The sequence below is a fragment of the Coregonus clupeaformis genome, chromosome 2 (genome assembly GCF_020615455.1).
Source record: "Coregonus clupeaformis isolate EN_2021a chromosome 2, ASM2061545v1, whole genome shotgun sequence".
NCBI classification, from domain to species: domain Eukaryota; kingdom Metazoa; phylum Chordata; class Actinopteri; order Salmoniformes; family Salmonidae; genus Coregonus; species Coregonus clupeaformis.
In genome coordinates this window covers 4,295,690-4,314,438 of record NC_059193.1, presented here as the reverse complement: position 1 = coordinate 4,314,438, position 18,749 = coordinate 4,295,690, and the positions used below count along the sequence as shown (strand labels likewise).

Here is an 18,749-nt window from a genome sequence, read left to right as displayed (position 1 = left end):
GCAATCTCTAAAGCAATAAATACTACTGGTCCTAGCGTTGTGACATTTTGTATTGAATACCGCAACCCACCACCCACCCCAATAGCCCTCCCCCTGTCTCCCCTCCAAGTCCAACCACCCCACCTGACTCCACCCCCAAAGGTAAACAACAACAAAAAAGACAACGTAATGGAACAATGCACATTAACACAATAACCCCCCCAATATTTCTGTACATTTAAAGAAGAACAAGTAACATCACAATTAAAGTTGTTCCTCAGTAAGAGAGGTGTCTCCACGATCCTCATGCCCTCCAGGGATTGAACGGGTGTCAAATGATTGGTTCGCAAGCTCGTATTTAATACAAATAATGAAGGAGAACCAACTCTTTCAAGAAAAGGGCTCATTGAATAATAATCTAACCTACCTTTTTATATCTGTCATTTAAACATGTTTAAGTGGAACTACATAACAATATTCTGTTGCACTGTTTAACACTACAAAATAAAAACAAAGAAAAAAGTTGAGAAAATGTTGGCAGATTCCCAAAGCTATAGTCTACAGCTCATTGCATTATTAATTCATTATAATAATTATATGTTTGTTTTTTTCGATAATGATGGGTCAAATATTGACCAATGAACTTTGATAAAACAAGAACAAATTTTCAAAGCCTTATGGCACAAAAATAGAAAAAAGGATAAAAAGAAAGAGGGCCCGAATAGAGGTGTGCAGAGCTAGAAATATAGGAAGGAAGGACAGGAGTGAATAAGGAGGGAGGCTACTCTATAGACTTGGTCACGAGCGACAGAGGCTGAGGGGCCGTGGAGTTGGGGTGTAGCGAGTGGGAATGACATAGCGATGCTGCCGAGGGCCTGGCCAGGGACAGCGAGGCGCCTGAGGAGCCTGGTTGCCGCGAGGACGAGACATTGCCGTGGTCATGGGCTCCGTTGTGGGCTGCGCCAGGCATTTTACCTGCTGCAGCAGCAGAGTTTTCCAGCAGAACCAAAGATGGCGGAGGAGGATGCCCAGCCAGGAGGTGCGGGTGGTGGAGAGGCTGGTGGGCCGGTTTCATAGTCAGCGAGAGAGGTTGCATTTGTTCAGTCTGAGGTTTGGACTCTTTCGAGGAGGGGGAGGGGGCCACCGAGGAGGGGGAGGGTGGGAGGGAGTCTAGTAAGCTTCCGTCCGAAGAGGGAGGACTGGCACAGCTGCCTTCACCTTGGATGTAGCGAATGCACTTTTTTTTTCTCCTGGAGATGGGGGACAGAGAAATCCGCTTTTTAGCATGACATCCCAGAACTGACAACAATCTGCTGGGCAATAGCTGAGCCTTAGCAGTCAACTTAAATGCACCATCTTGTTTCATTTGCATTATGCATACCATCAGTGTCTTAAAGATACAATCTAAAACCTATTTCTGGGCCTTAAATTATTGTTGTTTTCTGGTGCATTTAAGTGGTTGCCACCACTACAGCCCGGCTGAGGATTAAGGCTACAGGTGGCCTTCTCAGATTCCCAGGACATATACAGTACAATACAGTACACCAAACAGACAGACAGGATAATGAAATAGGAGAAGCAGCAGGATGATGAAAATGATGGATGAAATGGATGAAGAATAAAGAAGGATGAAGACTGGTTTTCATGGCAAATCTATAACAGCTCCCTTTTCTGTTGTTATTTTTCTCATCTTTTAAAACGTATTTTAAATCTCACAAAAGCTCTGACGAAGGCCGAGGCCAATACGTAAAGCTTATTAAAGAGCAGTGTGTGGGTTTCTTATTTTTTCTCAAACGTTTCCTCACAGACTTCTGATCTTGACTGAAACAAAGAGCTGGCCCTGGTGAAGAGCTACCGCCAGGGATCACCCTGCTCTTCTGAAATACTAGTCCTCCCTCCCTCTCTCCTCCCTCCTCACTTCCCTGCACTATCCTGACCTCTCTCTCTCTCTCTCTCCTTTCCTTAGGGGGGAGAGTTTGGATGCAGAGGTAAGAGTTCAGGGGATTCCACACTACGCTGCACCTGCCCCTAAGACATATGTGTGTGTATGAAGGGTCACGGCGTCATGTTTGCATTTCTGCTCGGGTTTGGACCCTCCCGTCTGGCACGCCTGCAGCGTGTGTGTGTGTGTGTTTGTCTCTGAGATGGCTGTGTGTGTGCTATGTTCAGTTGGTGTGGGGGGAGGGAAGGATGGAGGGAGGGGGAGCCTCTGCCCACCTCGTCTTACCATGACCTCTACAACAACTCCTTATCACAAGGTCTGTGCTTGCCTGAAAGGCAAATACACTGCGGTTCAGACTGTGTTGCTAGCTCACAGGGACAATGAGCAAGAAGGAGAAAGAACAGAATTCGGAGGTGGGGAGGGAGGGAGAAGGGCAGAAGTGACTGATAGAAATGATGCTTTGGTTCAGCTAGCCTTTGAGAAATATCAGCATCTCTGTTCTATGTTCAATCAAGGTATGGCCTGTTTGTCAAGTCATACCCTGCCTGTACTTCTGCAGGTAACAGGTTCACACAAATAGTGTGTGAGAGAGAAAGAGATGGAAAAAAGAGAGGGAGATTGATCAGTGAGAACTCATAAGACAGAGGAATGAAGAGAAAGGGAGAGTGGGGAAAGAAAAGCAGACATTTGGACAGCCACATATACCTTACACTGATAGCATGCTGAACAAAACGGCAAGCACTTCTGTGATTGAACAACTACACAAAGAGGACAAGCACACAACATGGACACACAAGAAAGAGTAAACCACAGGGAAATGTAAACTGAAAAGCAAGGAAAGGGAGTTGGGTTGAGTTGTCTGCTTGGCTGTCAAAGACCCTGTATGAGTATTGTGTGGTATTGAGTGTTAGCTACCAGTGTAAAATGCTATTATTCTGCCAGTGCTAGGCTGTGTCTCTTCCTCTGTCAGGGCTAAACTGATAACTGCCTGTCAAACCACTACAAATGAGCTAATATCCATTTTTTAAACAGACATATCGATTGATAGTATGTGCCTGTGTAACATATTGATTTCCCCGTCTCCAGGGGAATTACGCCAGATGCATCTTTCAGGAAATGGGGCCCAGTGAGGTCTGTTAACCTCTCGGCTCCTTAAACGAAGCAGGAATTATCCCTGGCTATTCCCAAACCTGGTCCTCAGGCAACCCGCTGCTGCCTCCCTCATCATCTACCCAGAACGTTCATGGACTAGATCAGGAAATACTGTGAGAATAGAATCTCTTTATCAATGTGATCAACTGTGTATGTCTTAATTTAAATCTACTGTAACAGTACTTGTTACTGTTGAAACTGAGTGTGGAGCATTTCTAAGAGAGTTCAGCTGTTTGAACGGCTTTGTGGATTACTTTAATTGGATGTTGACTTCAATTGGATGCCATATGAATTCAACGTTTATAACCGCTCATAAAATGTGAGGGGAAAAGTGACTTGGTAAGATCACTCAATATCTTATGAGCTGTTTTCTTTGAGGCAATGACAAAATCCCAGAAATCTTTCTGGAGTAATAACTACAGATCAATATTGAAAACAAAATAAGAAAAATGAAATGTATTGATCGCATGCCTTGGGTTGACCAGTGATACATAGTACCAAACGTCATGTCACAATGGTCAGGGTAGAGGTGGGGACACAGTGCAAGCCAGACACAGAGAGGGATATTACTTAGCAGAAACAAATACCTACCATGAAAATATTCCCAATTCAAAGACTGCTTGTGTCAGAACAGAAAGACAACATGTAGGGACTAAGTAAGGGTTATCAGAGAGGAGTTTGGAGGAAGAAGAGGAGGAGGAGGAAGAGGGCATAGAAGAAAGTCACTCTGGTGCCCTCTGAGAAGCAGGGCCAAGTCTTAGCATAACACGGTTATCAAGAGGGCCAATTCAGACAGACACTTTAGACAGTTAGGATGTCAGGCACTTACATACAGCCTGGATAGAAAATGGATTTCAACCTTTCAACAAGAATAGTATCATAAACCATAAATGTGTTTTTTTTTTAATTACATTACAGCAACAATACCCAAAGGTCTCCTAAATTTGATTGTTTACAATCTTTACAATGTTATTGCCAAGGTAGTATACAAATAACAATGCTAGTAAATCCATTTTCTGCCACTGGGCTTCTAGTTTTCAAAGAAAATAAGTAAAATGACTTGCTATGAGAAGCTATTGCAAAGAATTCCACAATCAGGAAAAGGAACAGATAAAAGAAGGCCATCAATTAACACATTGAAGAAAACATAATACATATATTTTAGAGGGATGTCTTGAGAAGGTATAAGAGAAGGAAGTGGTTGTCTATATGGTTGTCCTCCCATAGATACTACAGGGGTATACCTGCATGGTTTGCACCATAAACCCAGCTGGTCAAGCCCGAACAAGGCACGACACTTCTTTGGGGTATTTGCATCTGTTAGCCAAAGAGGTAGACACACAAACAATACAAAAACACAGAAAATGGACACGTCATTGGACAGACAACACATGTAGGCAGGGCTTAGGTTTGGGCTGTCAACACTGGGACTTCCTCCACACAGACCAGGCCATCGCGTCTCCAACTCCTCTCAGACCCAGTCTGCCATCTGATGAGTCCTGCCCCTCATTATGGCTAATTCCTAAAGAGAATACCACCTATAGGACCCACCCAACCCCACATCTATATGTTTCGAATCTAGACTTATGTACAAACACCATTCACACAAACACCCGCACACACATTAACGTATACCCTGTTAACCCTGTTCCCAAACACCAATAAAACTACAGGATAGAGGCAGGCCAAACTGGCAGGGCTGGGTAGGAGGAAGAATTGGGAGATGGCGAAAGCCTGGCGAAGGAAGGAGAGAGGGAGTCGGGGAGGGAAGGAGGAAGTCCCAGCTCAGAGAACAGCCGTCACCTGGCCCCGGCGTTCATGCCACACACAGCATACACACCTGCACGGGCCACACCAGTTATTCTGCTGATCGAGCCCAAAGCGCGCTCGACACTTCTTAGGAGCACTCAGGTCTGATGCCACAACAGGGAGGAAAGCCAGCAGAGAGGAGGAAGAAAACCCAAAAAGGGGGGAAGAGAAAGAGGAGAGAAATAAAGGAGAAAAACCGTAAACCAGTGAGGCTCGAAAACGTGGAATATTTAGCTTATTCACCCCCCCCCCTCTAATTAAAAAGATGCAAGTAATTGTGCAGTATGCCTTTACAGAAAAGGACTGTCAGAAGACACAGTTTAAGTAAAATCAAACCACAAGCAAAAAGTAAACAAATGCATAAATGTGCAAGGATTAAGTCGAAAAAAAAGCTAAAGGCTAAAGCTAATAAAAAGATAATACGTATTTGTTTGAGGAGAATATGATGGGGAAAATAATGCAGACTTAATTACATTTCTGCTAAGTGCCATTCATAGTTATCTTTTTTAATAGCATATTTGAAAAGGAGCGGGTATAGGTGGTAGGTAGGAAGAGGCAGCAGTATCAGACTGTTAAGATAAGGGAAGGTTCGGGTTAGTCCCAGCCAGGGAAAGCATTAAAGGGTTGAACCCTAGTGAATGCAGCAAGGGCACTTCTACTTGGACCTGAATTCAATCACCTGACACAAAGCTTTCCTTTCCAATTTGTTTTGTCATCTTCGAGAACTCTACCATAGGCTCTACACAGACAGCCCAATTCAGATTCCCCCCCCCCACACTAATTGGTCTTTTGACCAATCAGATCAGCTCTGAAAAAGATCTGATGTGAAAAGATCTGATGTGGTCAAAAGACCAATTAGTGGAAAGATTATCAGAATTGGGCCACCTGTGTAAACGCAGCCATAATGGCTTAATAATCAAATGTAGAGCAAAATTACACTTGGGTCAAAGGAGGAATCCTATGGTGAGTGGTTTGAATCCAGGCCTTAGACAGCATAGAAGGGGAATAGGCCCAACTCATGCTGGCCCAGGGAAAGGAACACACGCAGCTACTGAAGCAAATAGATTAAGGAGGTTTACCCTGACTGACATCAAATCTCTGGGTCATAACTCAACATTAAGATTCTCTAACTTTAACAGTCACCGCTAGAAATATATACTACATATTGATTTGGCCAAATGGGGAAGATTGTTCTAGAATGAATGACTTTAACATAGAAGCATCATTAAATAAATGTGTAAGTATATCAAATAAAACATACTTTTGCTAGTATAACAAATAAAATGGTAAAATAAATAAACATAAGCACATTTTTAAGAAAGAAAGCAGCAAACAAAGCACATAACATCCTTAAAAAGATTGCATTTAGCTTAGTAAAATTAATTTGAAATATAATATACATAGATCAATAAATACATGATAAACCAAAACGAGAAAAAAAAAACAAGTTAGTAATTTAAGACTCAAAATGACATTAGCACCTGTAATCGGAGGGAGTGAAAGGCAAGGGTTTGGAAAATATTCTCTGTGTTCTGAAAAAAAGAACAGATAGAGAGGCCTTCAAGAGGGGATCCGTGACGTAAACGAGCGTAAAATACAGTTTAATATGCCGCATTTCTCCTTCTCAACTCACAATATGGATTATCAGAAGAATATGAAGAATAAGAATATAAAATGAATAAATAATAGAATTAGCAAACCTCCTTAATTTTAAGATGTGGGTGATTTTGTTTGTTTGTGTGCGATTAAAAGCATGCATGCAGACAAGCAGGGGCAGCCCAAGTTACAGACACACACACACACACACACACACAGTCTATCCAGAGGGCACAGGCATTATAACACACAGACACACACAACACTGGCAAAGTTAATGGCTCTCACAACGCTTAAATTTCACATTCTCAAAACACATATCACAGTATCATAAATGCTGGGGGGCAAGGTGGAGAGGGGAGATGTTGGTGGGGAGGGAGGGAGGAGAGGGGGGAGGGGTGAGGCTGGGGAGGGGGGTGTCATGCATATTCAACGTTATTAGCTGGGGAAGGCTAGGGGAGGGGATGGGAAATGGAAGGAGGGAGCGAACAAGCAAGTCTACCAAAAAAAAAAACGAGCCAGGCACAACAACACAAAAAGAAAAAAAGCAGTAGAGGAAAAAAACAGGCTTTTATCTTGTGAGATGTCACACAGTCCTGACACATGATGGGGCTCCTCTAATAGGAGATAATTGCTGCTCACTTACCATTGCCCTCTCCTGGCTGCTTATCCCTTTTTCTCTTCTTCTTCTTGCCCTGTTGGTTACCCGCCAAAAGAAGAGAAATAGACAGGAACCTTAGTTATTATATTGCAGAAGACCCGAGACATGAAATAGAAACGGGGCCCATCTCTCTGTTTATTTATTCATTCATTCTCTCTTTCTCTGCCCGCCGGTTTTAACTGCCACTGCAGGCCATAACAGAATTTTCCCTTCTCCCTTTTTGTACTTTTTTTTTTTCTCTTTTCTTTTGTTGTATTTTATGTAGAGGCTTTGTTGGTTTCTAGTGAGGGAGTCAGATTTGTGCACAATGCTTTGGGTAGGCTGAGAGGGGTCAGAGTTTCACTGGTCAACCTGACCCTTGCAGGGGTGTATGATGAGCCCTGCACTGCTGGACACACACCAACGCTGGGAGAGAAACTTCCTGCAGCATCAGCATTTCAGGGCTTTTAAGTATATAGGAGATTCCATCGACTAAGGTGTTTAGGGCAACAGTCAGCAGGCATTGGCTAGTGAGGTGAGCTCTCAGCTCAGACAGAACAGTAAGAGCACTCATCCCAGGCACATGTCCTTGTGAGGGGAGAAGTACAGGATGTACGTGTTGAAAACTTAAAAACTTACATAGTTATCTCGTGCTGACCAGCCGGGGTAGAGCTGCATGTGAAGCTGTCGCTCTTTCCTGGCCAGCTCGTAGTATTTCGCCTGCTCCTCTCGTGTTAGGGCGTGCCACTACAGACAGACACACAGAAAAAGAGAGAGGGAGGGGATGAGAGGGGGACAGGACATAATACAAAGAGATGAGTGCAAGGCGAGAAGACTATAATTGTCAACAGTAAATATGACCGTCTTCAGCCAAGAGCAGTGAGAGGTAGAGACAAAATAAGACAGGTTGCCTTTGTCTCCCAGACCCAGTAGCAGGCCTATAGTCAACTAAACCACACATTGTGTGTGTGCGGTGGATATCTGTGTGATGGATACCTTCCCCATTCATAGTCCCTTGTACAGGGAGTTACCAAGCTGTAGCTGTATCTGTATCGTGAGTGAGCCTCTGTGTCTACAGCAGTGCTGTCTCTCTCTCACCCTTCGTCCCAGGATCTGGTTGATGGCGGCGCTCTCTTTCAACGTGCACTCGGCCACGACCTTGGCCCTCATCTCCTTCATGTAGAGCATGAATGCGTTCAGCGGCTTCTTGATGTGGGGCTGCTTCTTCTTCTCCTCTTCCTTTTTGGAGTCCTGGTGTTTCCTGTGGAGTGTGTACAGTATAGTACTGTATGGTTGGCAAATACCCAGAATTGGTATTAAACAGCTTATTGTAATGGTCGAATTTAGAACAACAATACCAGTGCCAATTTTGACTATACTGCTGTTTCGTTTACAATGGTGAAAACAAGCAGGTGTGTGTGTGCAGGTGTGTGTACTCACGAGCTGTTGAGGCCTATGTCGCTGTGGGAGGACTCCTGCTTGACGTTGGGCGTGACGATGGCGGGGTGGGGGATGCCGGTCTGGTGCAAACTGTGGTGAGGCGGGACCATGTGGTGAGGGAACCTGGAGGACAGAAAACTGTGTAAATCGTCAGAGTGGACACGTGTGAAATGGAAGATGGACACATAGACAGAATATGCTCAATCGACATTCATACAGACGTGCATATATAGGGCCGAATCCTACCTTGAGGTCCGAGCATGAAAGTCAGATTTCCACGCAAATCTCTCATTGACATCCAATGCATGACTTACACAAAAGCTTGAGTTTCGCACACGTATATCAAGAAAGGATTCGGCCCATAAGTATCACAGAATTTAGATCTCACAATCACATAGAAACAGTTACACAGTAAACACATCATAATGAGTCATATTTCATATAGTATATTCATTTTAAAAAAGAGAGCCGTTTTGTGTTTGAGTGGGAAGAGAGTTAAATGGAAAGACAGGGCTCCCATTGCACTGAAGGTTAATCTTTGAGAAGCCAAAATGGTCCATACAGACACTTCAGCTACATGTGTCCTTGTAATGAGTTCTAAAAAGTCCTCACTTGCTTCTATAACGGAGACAAAATAGTGACTTGGCTCCAATTCAGTGTTTATTACTGCCACCCCTCTCTCTGGACTGTGGATGACAAATACAGGTCCCAGGATGTCTTGCCCCCTTTACAATGTGACCAACTACAGGTCTATGGAGTCTCGTGCCAATCCGTTGTGTTAGCTGATGTCAATACTGAGGTAATGTTAAAACATCTTTATTTCCCAGTAGCTTTAACCATTGGCAAGGCACCTTTTTCTGTGCATCACTGTGTTAGGCCTAGGCCTATTCTATCTAGCCTCATGCTAGATCAGATTATTCATGGGGTTATCATCCTTTATCTCCCCCTCAACATCTTCATAACACTGGTAGAATCATTTCATCATCTCCCACAGCTACACTGATTGAGGGCAATAACCCGCATCTATGGATTCACTTCACAGAGCAGTGTGTGTGTGTGTGTGTGTGTGAGAGAGAGAGAGAGAATAAATGTGTGTGTAAGATTATTTGTATGAGTGTGTCTGTGTCTGTGTGTGTACAGTATATATATATATATATCTCAGCTATGCATGACCGTTCACAAATCATAGAAAAAGAGGGGAGGATGAAGGAGGGGAAAAAAGGAGGAATCATTCCTTCTTTTTTTAAACAGCTCATTATCTGGCTATGTCTGGCTGCATGGCTCGGAGCCAGAATATAATGATGAGCATAAAGTCGCCAGGAACAACTCGTTTTTGTTGCAGGCGATCTCTGGGGAGTGTGTGGGTTCTCTCCCTCCTCCCTCGCTCTCCTCCACTGCTTTTCTCTCTTCCCTTCATCATTGACATGTTTGTGTTTGCGCCATGTCATCTGCTGAGGGGACCGCGGCAGTGGCTGCAGATCACCCATCATTAGGCCGCCACACTTCCTCTACTCTGTCTCTTCCTCTCCCTCTTTCCTTCCTTCCCTCTCTCTCTCGGTGCTCTTGTTAAGTTTCCTCTGTTCCAGCATCCCATTTTTTTCTCTTCTTCCTCCTCTACACTCCTCCTCCTCCTGCTCCCTGTCCCCTCACCACCTCCACACTCCCCCTCCCTCGCCTTCCCTCCCCTTCCTCCCCCCAGCTGCCACCGCGCGGCCCAGGTTATGGTTTAAACATGATGGCCATCCCTTTGATGTGCGGGGCATCATCATCTTGCCTCATCAGCACAGAACAGAACAACCCCCAGGCTCCTACGTCTCAATCTGAAAGGCAAGGATGGGGGTGGGTCATTGGCTGCAATGCAGGCCCAGTGTCAGCCAGTGCCATTTAATTGCCAATGTGAGGAAGTACCCCTATGCCTGGTTAATGTACAGTATATTGACTCGGCCAGCGTACTTTCCCTTCCGCAGGAAAAAGAGAGGGGTAGCGAGGGAGGAAGGGAGAGAGCGGGATGAGGGGGGAACATATCAAAGCGCAGGGGTTAGGCAGGGGGCGAGGGGTTTACACTTCTTCCCACCTGTCACACACAGGCCCGCCAGAGATAATGGACCTGTACGGTTCCAACCCCATTATCAAAATAATGTCTCTCATTTGCTCCGTCGACTGACTCTTTTCTCTCTCGCCTGCCTTTTTTCCCTTCCAGAGAATGTATTTTTTAACAGGACCTAGGTATAAGGTGCTCATTGAGTGGGTGCAAGGTATGAGAGCCAGACTTGCTCTCTGCATCCTAATTGGGCCGGTATGTGGCACTAGGGGCTAGTACTGAAGCACTAGATCTCTTGTTAAGATCTGGCTAGCCAGTGAAATACAGGATCAGGACATCTCAATGTGGTTATTAGACATGGACTGGACTTTATAACTACTGGATGTCTTGTGGCATATTTAAGCAAGAAAAGCCTTTTTAAAGCCAAGAGACAATTCTCAAATCTTGTTTTCATTTTTTGCTTCCGAAACCCTGTCATATACACGATTATCCAAACCTTTCCACTCTGTGCCATTTCTCTACGCCGTCGACACCCCAATCGGACATCTTTTTTTGGGGTCAAATCTCCAGTGGCAGTTTTAACAAGGACATGCTAAAGCCCCTTTCTCCAGAGAGATGGAGACCTCCACCTAAACAGCTATATCTAATTCAATTAGGGCTCATCAGAACGCATTAGCTCTCCCCAGCCCCACAGCCCAGCCAATCCCCCTAGCCCCCATCCAGCAGATTCAATTAGCCTTGCTGGAAATAAGATGATCACAATGTAGAGGCCGTCATTAGGGGTGAATTAGCTGTCACTTAAAACACAGGTCCACTAGATGCTGCCAGGTCCTGGTTAGTCTGGCTGCCTGCGCTCTACCAGCTGTACCCGAGAGCAGGGCAACCAGGGCTGGGCTAGGATGGGGAGAGGGGGGGGCAAGGTCTGCTTTACGGGGGTCACTAGGAGTGGAAGAGGGACCCAATAGGGATAGAGATGAGAAATGAGCACCATCTTAACCCTGTTATACAGATGACACCCACATATGGAAAGCAAGGCTGTGCTACAGCGAACTGTGAAGGTGGTTGGGTCTGTTCCTAAAGCCATGAGGGAGTCTGGATCAAGGTGTGGCCAACAATGATAGAAACTATCAACCTAAGTATGTAGGTAATGTGTATTAATTAAGAATACATGTGAATGTAAGGCTAACCAAGAAAAAAGGACAAACAAAGAGCTGATGGCTCACATAGCCTCTCTTTTTAACAGAAAGTGTGAAGTGAATGTGCTTTTCTGCTTGTAATTAAAAGGAGTGTTCAAGAGGCCATGTCAGAGTGTGCGTGTATGTGTGAGAGAGAGAGAGAGAGGGGTGGAATAAGGAACCCGAGTGCACACGTGTTCAATGCCAAAGTGCTAAGGGTGTGAGGTACTATTTCACAACATGAACCTTTCCATACCCCATTCGAGGCCTCCCTCTCTCTTCTTCCCTACCTTTGCATTCTCTCTCCTTTCCTCCTTCGCTCACACTTATCCATCAACGTCACAGAGGTCTGAACAGTCTACTCTCAAGAGCTGCTTTTCCAATCAGCATGTAATTAAACTGAAGCTTGGCCTGTTCCCCAGGCTCCCTAGGCCTCTGCCTCTCACCCCCTCCCCTCCAATCTATAAACCATCCCCGTTCCAAACTCTCCAGCTGCCTGCACTGAAACGCCTGTGAATACTGCTCTAGGCTCGGGGAGGCGGACAGGGGAAAAGGGAGGGGCGGCCATATGGAATTGTTTCTTTTTGTTGTTGTTGTCGTTTTTCGAAAAGACTCCGAACCTACAAATCATGGGGTACTTGTCATCCACAGTTAACTCTTCCCACTTCCCACACAATACAGAGTATTATAGCACAGCCCCCGGGGAAGCCATGCCCAGTTAAAAACACATAACACAACAACAACAAACATATATGCCCCTCCGGGTCCACTTGTGTCCTTAGCTCTCCTCTTGAGCTGGACTCTAATGGGCCCAACAAAGCATTAGCCAAGTGTCAAGCCCCAGTCTACATCATACTCTCCTTTTAAGTGTCTACATGTTTATTTATCAATGTGTCTGGTTGCTAAAAACTAGGACATGCCCCGTCCATTACAGATGAGGCTGACATGCAGCTAGGGTAAATGTTCTTCAGGGGCCTCATTAGATAGTGATAAATATAATTAATTTTCAACACATAGTGGGGGACACTGGAGGATCGGCCTTTTGAGCACAGAGACGAGTGTGTGCACTCTCCTTAAGGGAGAAGTTTACACAGTACTGTGTGTGACGCCTGGGTATGCACCCGCGTCGTGGCCTCCTCCTGTGTCTGTGTGTGTGTGTGTGTGTGTGTGTTTATCTCCCAAGGCTCAACTCACCTTTGCATGGATGCGTTGACAGTGAGTGCAGTCGGGTAGGGATGTCTAAAACCCCCCGTCGTGATTGGGTAAACAGGTTGACCTTGCCTAGGAGAAGGAAAAGGAACAAAGAGAAGAGAGGGAGGTAAAGAAACAGGGTTGATGGAAGGAGAGGAGGTAAAGCCCTCTCCCTCTCTCCCCGATCGCAGGTCTCTTTATTCTCATTTGATCAGGACTAAAATCTAGGGGATTGCAGAGTGCGGATCAAAGGAGAGGCAAACTCCGAACAATTTGAATGCCACAAATCTGTTAGGAATGGCTAATTAAATTTCATAACCCTTCGCTCGGTGTCGACGGAGAGGGAGCCACTTCCTCCCCGAGCTGGAACTAGGTGTTTTGTTGTGATAATTAAAGACGAAGCGCGGGACTCTTTAATGGAGCCATCACGCTAATTGAGGTCTACACATCCAAAGACAAACAATAATTAATGTAAATTTATACCAAAATAAAGTGCAGCAAATCAAAGGGTGCCGTGGCTGCGCTCGGGGCCTTTTCCGGTATTTAGATCGCGGTGAGAAAACATTAAATTAACAGAGCTTAATTTGTAGCCTGTTGTCAAATTAACAAGTGTTGACAAGAGTTACCAGGGGAGAGCCCCCGTGTGGAATTGTGGGTAAAATACGGGCAATCACGGTTCATTAATCTAATTGGACAATACAGAGAAATGCAAAATAGCATTCGCCACAAAGAAGCAAGTTGGTGTTGGGGGGGGGTTAGGAAACCGCAGTGTGCTTCTGTGGCCCAGGAGTCAGTCCATTGCCTGAATGTATAAACTGGAGACTCCAGTGGAGAGGGAGACTTAGCCCTCCTCTCTGCACTGTGGTCAGCCAGGAGTCAAATCAGTGCTTGATCCAAACTGAGAGGGCCCAGTTTGAGATAAGTGGATATAGAGCTTTCCCTGTGCTCTGCTTATGATGTTACCAGACAGGAAAATACAGAAATCAAGTTCTCCTCCCACAACAAAACCAGAAGACATTGCCTCTGATGGAGAACTATTTGACATTATATAATCTACATTAGGGATGCTGATTTTATATACAGAACTTAATGCTCCAAACCACTAAATAGATCTACATCTAGACATAGTTATAAACATTGTAACCAGCACATGCTTGGAGCAATAAAACATGCTTGATGACAGTGGAGAAAGAAGGTCATAAAATGTTGCTTACTGTGGTACTAACCATCCTAGCGGATGGGGGAGCTGGCCTACAGAGCCAGGCGAGAGAGGGTAATAGGGAGATATGTCTGGGTGTTGTGGAGGCCTTGGAATTCCTGGAGAGAAAGATAGAAAGGGTAGAGGGACAAATAAAGAGGGAGAGAGGGATGGACACCGAAATATCAGTCAGGGTTAAACTCATCCTTTGTGAGTTTCATAATGAACAGAGTCGACATCACAGGAAGCTGGGAGGGTAGAGAGGAGGAGGAGGAAGAGCGGATGCGCTCACATGTACACAGTGCTAAATCACACGTCCTGATCAAAGCTGTTTGAGTCTGGCGGTAAGGTGTCATAACGTGTTGAGAGACAGAGAGAAAGAGAGAGGGGGGGGTTTGACTTCATATAAACCCAACAAGTTCTCTTACTGTCATAAGCATGAATGAAGTGATGTTATAAACAGTCACTGCAAGTTATTAATGACCAGCTTGTTTCATAGCTAGTCGGCTTACCCAATATACTGGGTGACATGACAGTGTTGTATTAGCCTAGCTGTCTTCAACTGACATAGGCTCTTACAAACATTTCGCTACACCCGCAATAACATCTGCTAAATATGTGTATGTGACCAATAACATTTGATTTGATTTATAACTTTCTATAACATCTATTATGACATGCTTATGACATTGTAAAGTAGCTCTTATAAATAGGGGCCCTTGGTTTCCAGATTTTTTTTAACCAGAATTGGTTTCATGTTCCACTATTCATCCTAATGTTTTTAACAAAGAGACAGAAATTATGTAGTTTTCCCATCTGATGCACAGCGACAGAGATGTCCTACAGAGGGCACTGCAAAACAATCACACATTTGCCAATGTCGCAATCACTTACTGTGGCAGCTGACAGGCAAATAAAACATGCAGACCAGCCACCCAAAACATTAAGCCTCCAAAGGTCTGTCATAAAAAAAAGGAGAAATGGTGAAAGCAAAGAAATGATGGCTTTTCCATTTTTCTAGTGTTGAGCGTTAAAACGTGACAAGGAAGTGTTTGAGTTCCACTGGCTAACAGCGCAGCGGAGGGACTTTTATTTGCTCTGGTGCATTCTTTCACAGTAGTCCTGCCTGGCCTGCATATCGGTGCAGCTGTGGAGCAGTTTTTGTTCTGGCTGGTGCCGATATGGCCACAGTGGACCCAGATGAAGAGGACTGCAGAACTAACCCTGGCCCCATGAATCTGTCCACAGCCGGTGTGTTGCTGGTGTGTGTTACACCCAAAGCCACAAGGCCGAGCCAGGTATGTGAAAATCAGCCCCATGGGAAGGTTTCCATAGACATTGTTCAGTGACAGGTGTCTAAGGAACATTGTGTGCATCCAAGAAGCAGACACACCCTCACTGGGGTTTGTCTCTCAAAACTGATGCCGAACTAATTGAGAAAAATGTTATGGATCATTAATTACACATTTGTAGCTGAGGAGGGTTTCAAAAATGTTGTAAGCCCTAGTTCTATAGACATAATGGCACTGACTGACACACTCTTCAGAGGAAATTGTTTCTAACGTTGCTCTGCATTGCCATCCAGTGCTGAAGTCTTAATATAGCTTGTTAATTAATTAAACACTACACTCAATTAAGCAGCACCATTAACTGGCACATTAAACAGCAGCTGGGTCGTTATCACCCCTTTGTGAGTACAAAACCCGAACAAAACAACCAGAGACCCTTCAAAGCTATTCAATATTAACTCAATATTATGTACACATATTGAAAGTGAGTTGACCTACTAGGTCAAAATGTTTATTGCAGGTGGACATTTAAAATGAAGGAATGCTACATTTAAATTCAGTCAGATGGATGGGTCGCATGCTGTGGTGTGTGTGTGTGTGGTGTGTGGTGTGTGGTGTGTGTGTGTGTGTGTGTGTGTGTGTGTGTGTGTGTGTGTGTGTGTGTCACACACACCTCCCCCTGTAGTGGCAGAGGAGAGATGAAATAGTGGCCCTCCCTTCCCTGCCAGAGCAAAATCAACAGGATTACTTCTGCAAGACACAATAGCACAGCCATACCATTTTTTTTTTTTACCTTTATTTAACTAGGCAAGTCAGTTAAGAACAAATTCTTCTTTACAATGACGGCCTACACCGGCAAAACCCGGACGACGCTGGGCCAATTGTGCGCCGCCCTATGGGACTCCCAATCACGGCCGGTTGTGATACAGCCTGGATTCGAACCAGGGGGTCTGTAGTGACGCCTCAAGCGCTGAGATGCAGTGCCTTAGACCGCTGCACCACTCGGGAGCCCATAAGGAGAGAGAAGCTTTCTGTCTGAGTAGCTGTGACTGTTGTCTGCCCTAAAATACCTCACACCTGGTCAGAGAAAGCAGGCCCTGCAATGTTGTGCTTTGTAAGGGCTATATCTTCCTTAAATAAAACGATATTTGATCAGGCAGATGTGTGTGAGTGTGTGTGTGTGTGTGTGTGTGTGTGTGTGTGTGGTTGCATAGGCAGCAGTGGTAGCCTTTGTATGTCGACAACAATAAGAATTATTCTGTGTTCTGACCTTGGGAGAAGATCTCGTGGCTATTGTATGTTAATCGCTGGACTATCACTATTTGGATTTGAGGACCGTGTTTCTTTGGAACAGTGGCTGGAGTGTTAACCATTTCCCAACCATGTTTCCCAACGGGGCAACAGTGTAGCGTAGTGTAGTGTAGTGTGCATGTTCTCTGTCTTACCTGTTTTGGGGTCCACGTCTCCCTGTAGGTGCGGAGGGGGGTTGCCCGGTGTGAAGTGCTCATTGCTGTAGGTGATCAGAGGCGTGAGCGGGTGCACGTGGTGAGGGTGCTGTACCACTGGGACCTTATTAGACTATAAAGAGAGGGAGAGAGAGGAGGAGGAGAGAGGGGGAGAAAATAAAACAAAAGAAGAGTTAGGGCTAGAGATTGCAGGCGCCGGCAGTAGAGTTACAACATCGCTCAGAAAGCTCTTGAAAAACGAGAGCTATCAAATGATCGACCCCCTCGGAGCCCCAAACCGCCAGAGCAGAGTGAAAATAGTGTGCTTGGTAATTAAGAACACTTCTGCGGCGACACTCTGCGACTCAGTAATACTATCTCAGACGCACGGCTGTCACTTTAGTTTTGGACTGGGGCTGCATGACAAGGGGGCCTCTTACTGGGGGGTAGATCGATCATGTGCAAACCACCAAATGTGTAAAATCCACACCCATTATAACAACAGTCAGCAATCCTCTACCATCCAACCCCTCACTTAGTGCTTTACCCTACTGATTCCCTCTCCTCCCTCTGCTATGTACCTCCCTACCCCTCCCCTCTCTGTCCCCCCAGGGTCTGTTTTAGGAGGGGGTAGAGGAGGAGGGGAGGTAAAGAGGATAGCGGGGCATTGTAATAAAAGAGGGGAGAAAATCCATTTCTACATTTTTGCCAAATTAATTTTAGCTATGTAATCTACTCTTTGTGCTCCTAAGTGGCGCAGGCCCCTTTTTCAATTACCCAAAGATTACAGTTAAGCTGAGGGGTGCTCCGTCATGGGCCTCATGTTAACCAGAGCTCAGCCCACTTCTCCAGGCACGCGCGCGCACGCACTCACACACACACACACACACACAGTAACCAGATTAGTGTTCTGGTTTAAACCACTGGCGGTGAGCTGGTCTTGCTCTTCAACTCATATTCTGTCCCTCGGCAGTCAAAGAGGCATCACTAATCAGGCTTGTGGTAACATGGCTGATGTGTGCTGGGGAAAAGGAGAGTGAGCTAGCTGGTGTGTGTCTGTGTGTGTGTGTGTCTGTGTGTGTGTGTGTGTGTGTGTGTGTGTGTAGAGAGGGAAGGAGTAGGGGCAATGGGGGTGTGGGTAATGTTCCCTTCACAAGTTCAATTTGTACTCTTACAGTCCAAACACACTCATTAGCAGCCCTAACCATGGCGTGGCACCAACCCAAAACCTGGCGGTGGCAATTTTCCAATAGACTTTTAAAGGCATTAAAGTGGTAAGAGGGAGGGAGGGATAATGCATGGACTCTATGCTCATTTAACTATACAAATGCAAAGCTGAGGGCCCTAGGCAAGACACATGTAAGCAGCACTTCATGCTGAAAATCCATCATCTCCATAGGCTGAACCTACTGTGACCAATGTATGAGATACATTTCTGTGTAACTGACTACCAGATTGGTCTGGACTGAACTGTACCAGGCTGGAGTGGGTAAAGTACCCTTCCAGCCCCCCCACCCCCCTCCAGTGGAGCTGTGAGAGGGGTAGAGAGTAGAGGAGAGGAGAAGGGGAGGGGAGGGGTAGCGCAAGGGGAGGGAGGAAGAAAGGGAGGGAGGGAGTGGGGTGGCATTCCACACCGCCATGGTCCCAATGAAAGATTAATGAACCCAGTAGAACTACTGGGAAACATGGAGAGACTCTGGGGACTCATTCACAGCCCTGAGCTCAAAAGACTGGAGAGAGAGAGGAGAGAGGGAGGAGAGAGAGTGAGAGAAGAAGGGAGGGGGGGTTGGTTGTGGTTGGTTGTGGTACACGACTCGTTAAAATGAATACAAGACACAAATCAACATGTTTC

At 45.4% G+C, this 18,749-nt stretch overlaps 1 protein-coding gene across 29 annotated transcripts in view; it reads right to left on the bottom strand.

Moving 5' to 3' along the window:
* Positions 1–201: 201 nt before the first annotated feature.
* The window catches only part of LOC121586406 (transcription factor 7-like 2), a 94,905-nt gene continuing 76,357 nt past the window's right edge, over positions 202–18,749 (bottom strand). For 3 of the 29 annotated variants that reach the window (XM_041903057.2, XM_045225918.1, XM_045225930.1), the window contains 10 exons: positions 16,898–17,030; positions 14,180–14,282; positions 12,969–13,055; positions 8,559–8,681; positions 8,217–8,379; positions 7,758–7,865; positions 7,125–7,173; positions 6,364–6,414; positions 4,914–4,986; positions 202–1,229 (listed from right to left, as the gene is read on the bottom strand). In XM_041903057.2, the coding sequence (XP_041758991.2) occupies positions 761–1,229; positions 4,914–4,986; positions 6,364–6,414; positions 7,125–7,173; positions 7,758–7,865; positions 8,217–8,379; positions 8,559–8,681; positions 12,969–13,055; positions 14,180–14,282; positions 16,898–17,030 (1,359 nt within the window). In that variant the 3' untranslated portion in view covers positions 202–760. Of the gene's footprint in view, positions 1,230–3,663; positions 3,726–4,316; positions 4,391–4,913; positions 4,987–6,363; positions 6,415–7,124; positions 7,189–7,757; positions 7,866–8,216; positions 8,404–8,558; positions 8,697–12,968; positions 13,056–14,179; positions 14,283–16,897; positions 17,031–18,749 lie in introns of those variants that run through there. The other 26 variants (XM_045225898.1, XM_045225909.1, XM_045225924.1 and 23 more) reach the window with 23 other exon arrangements.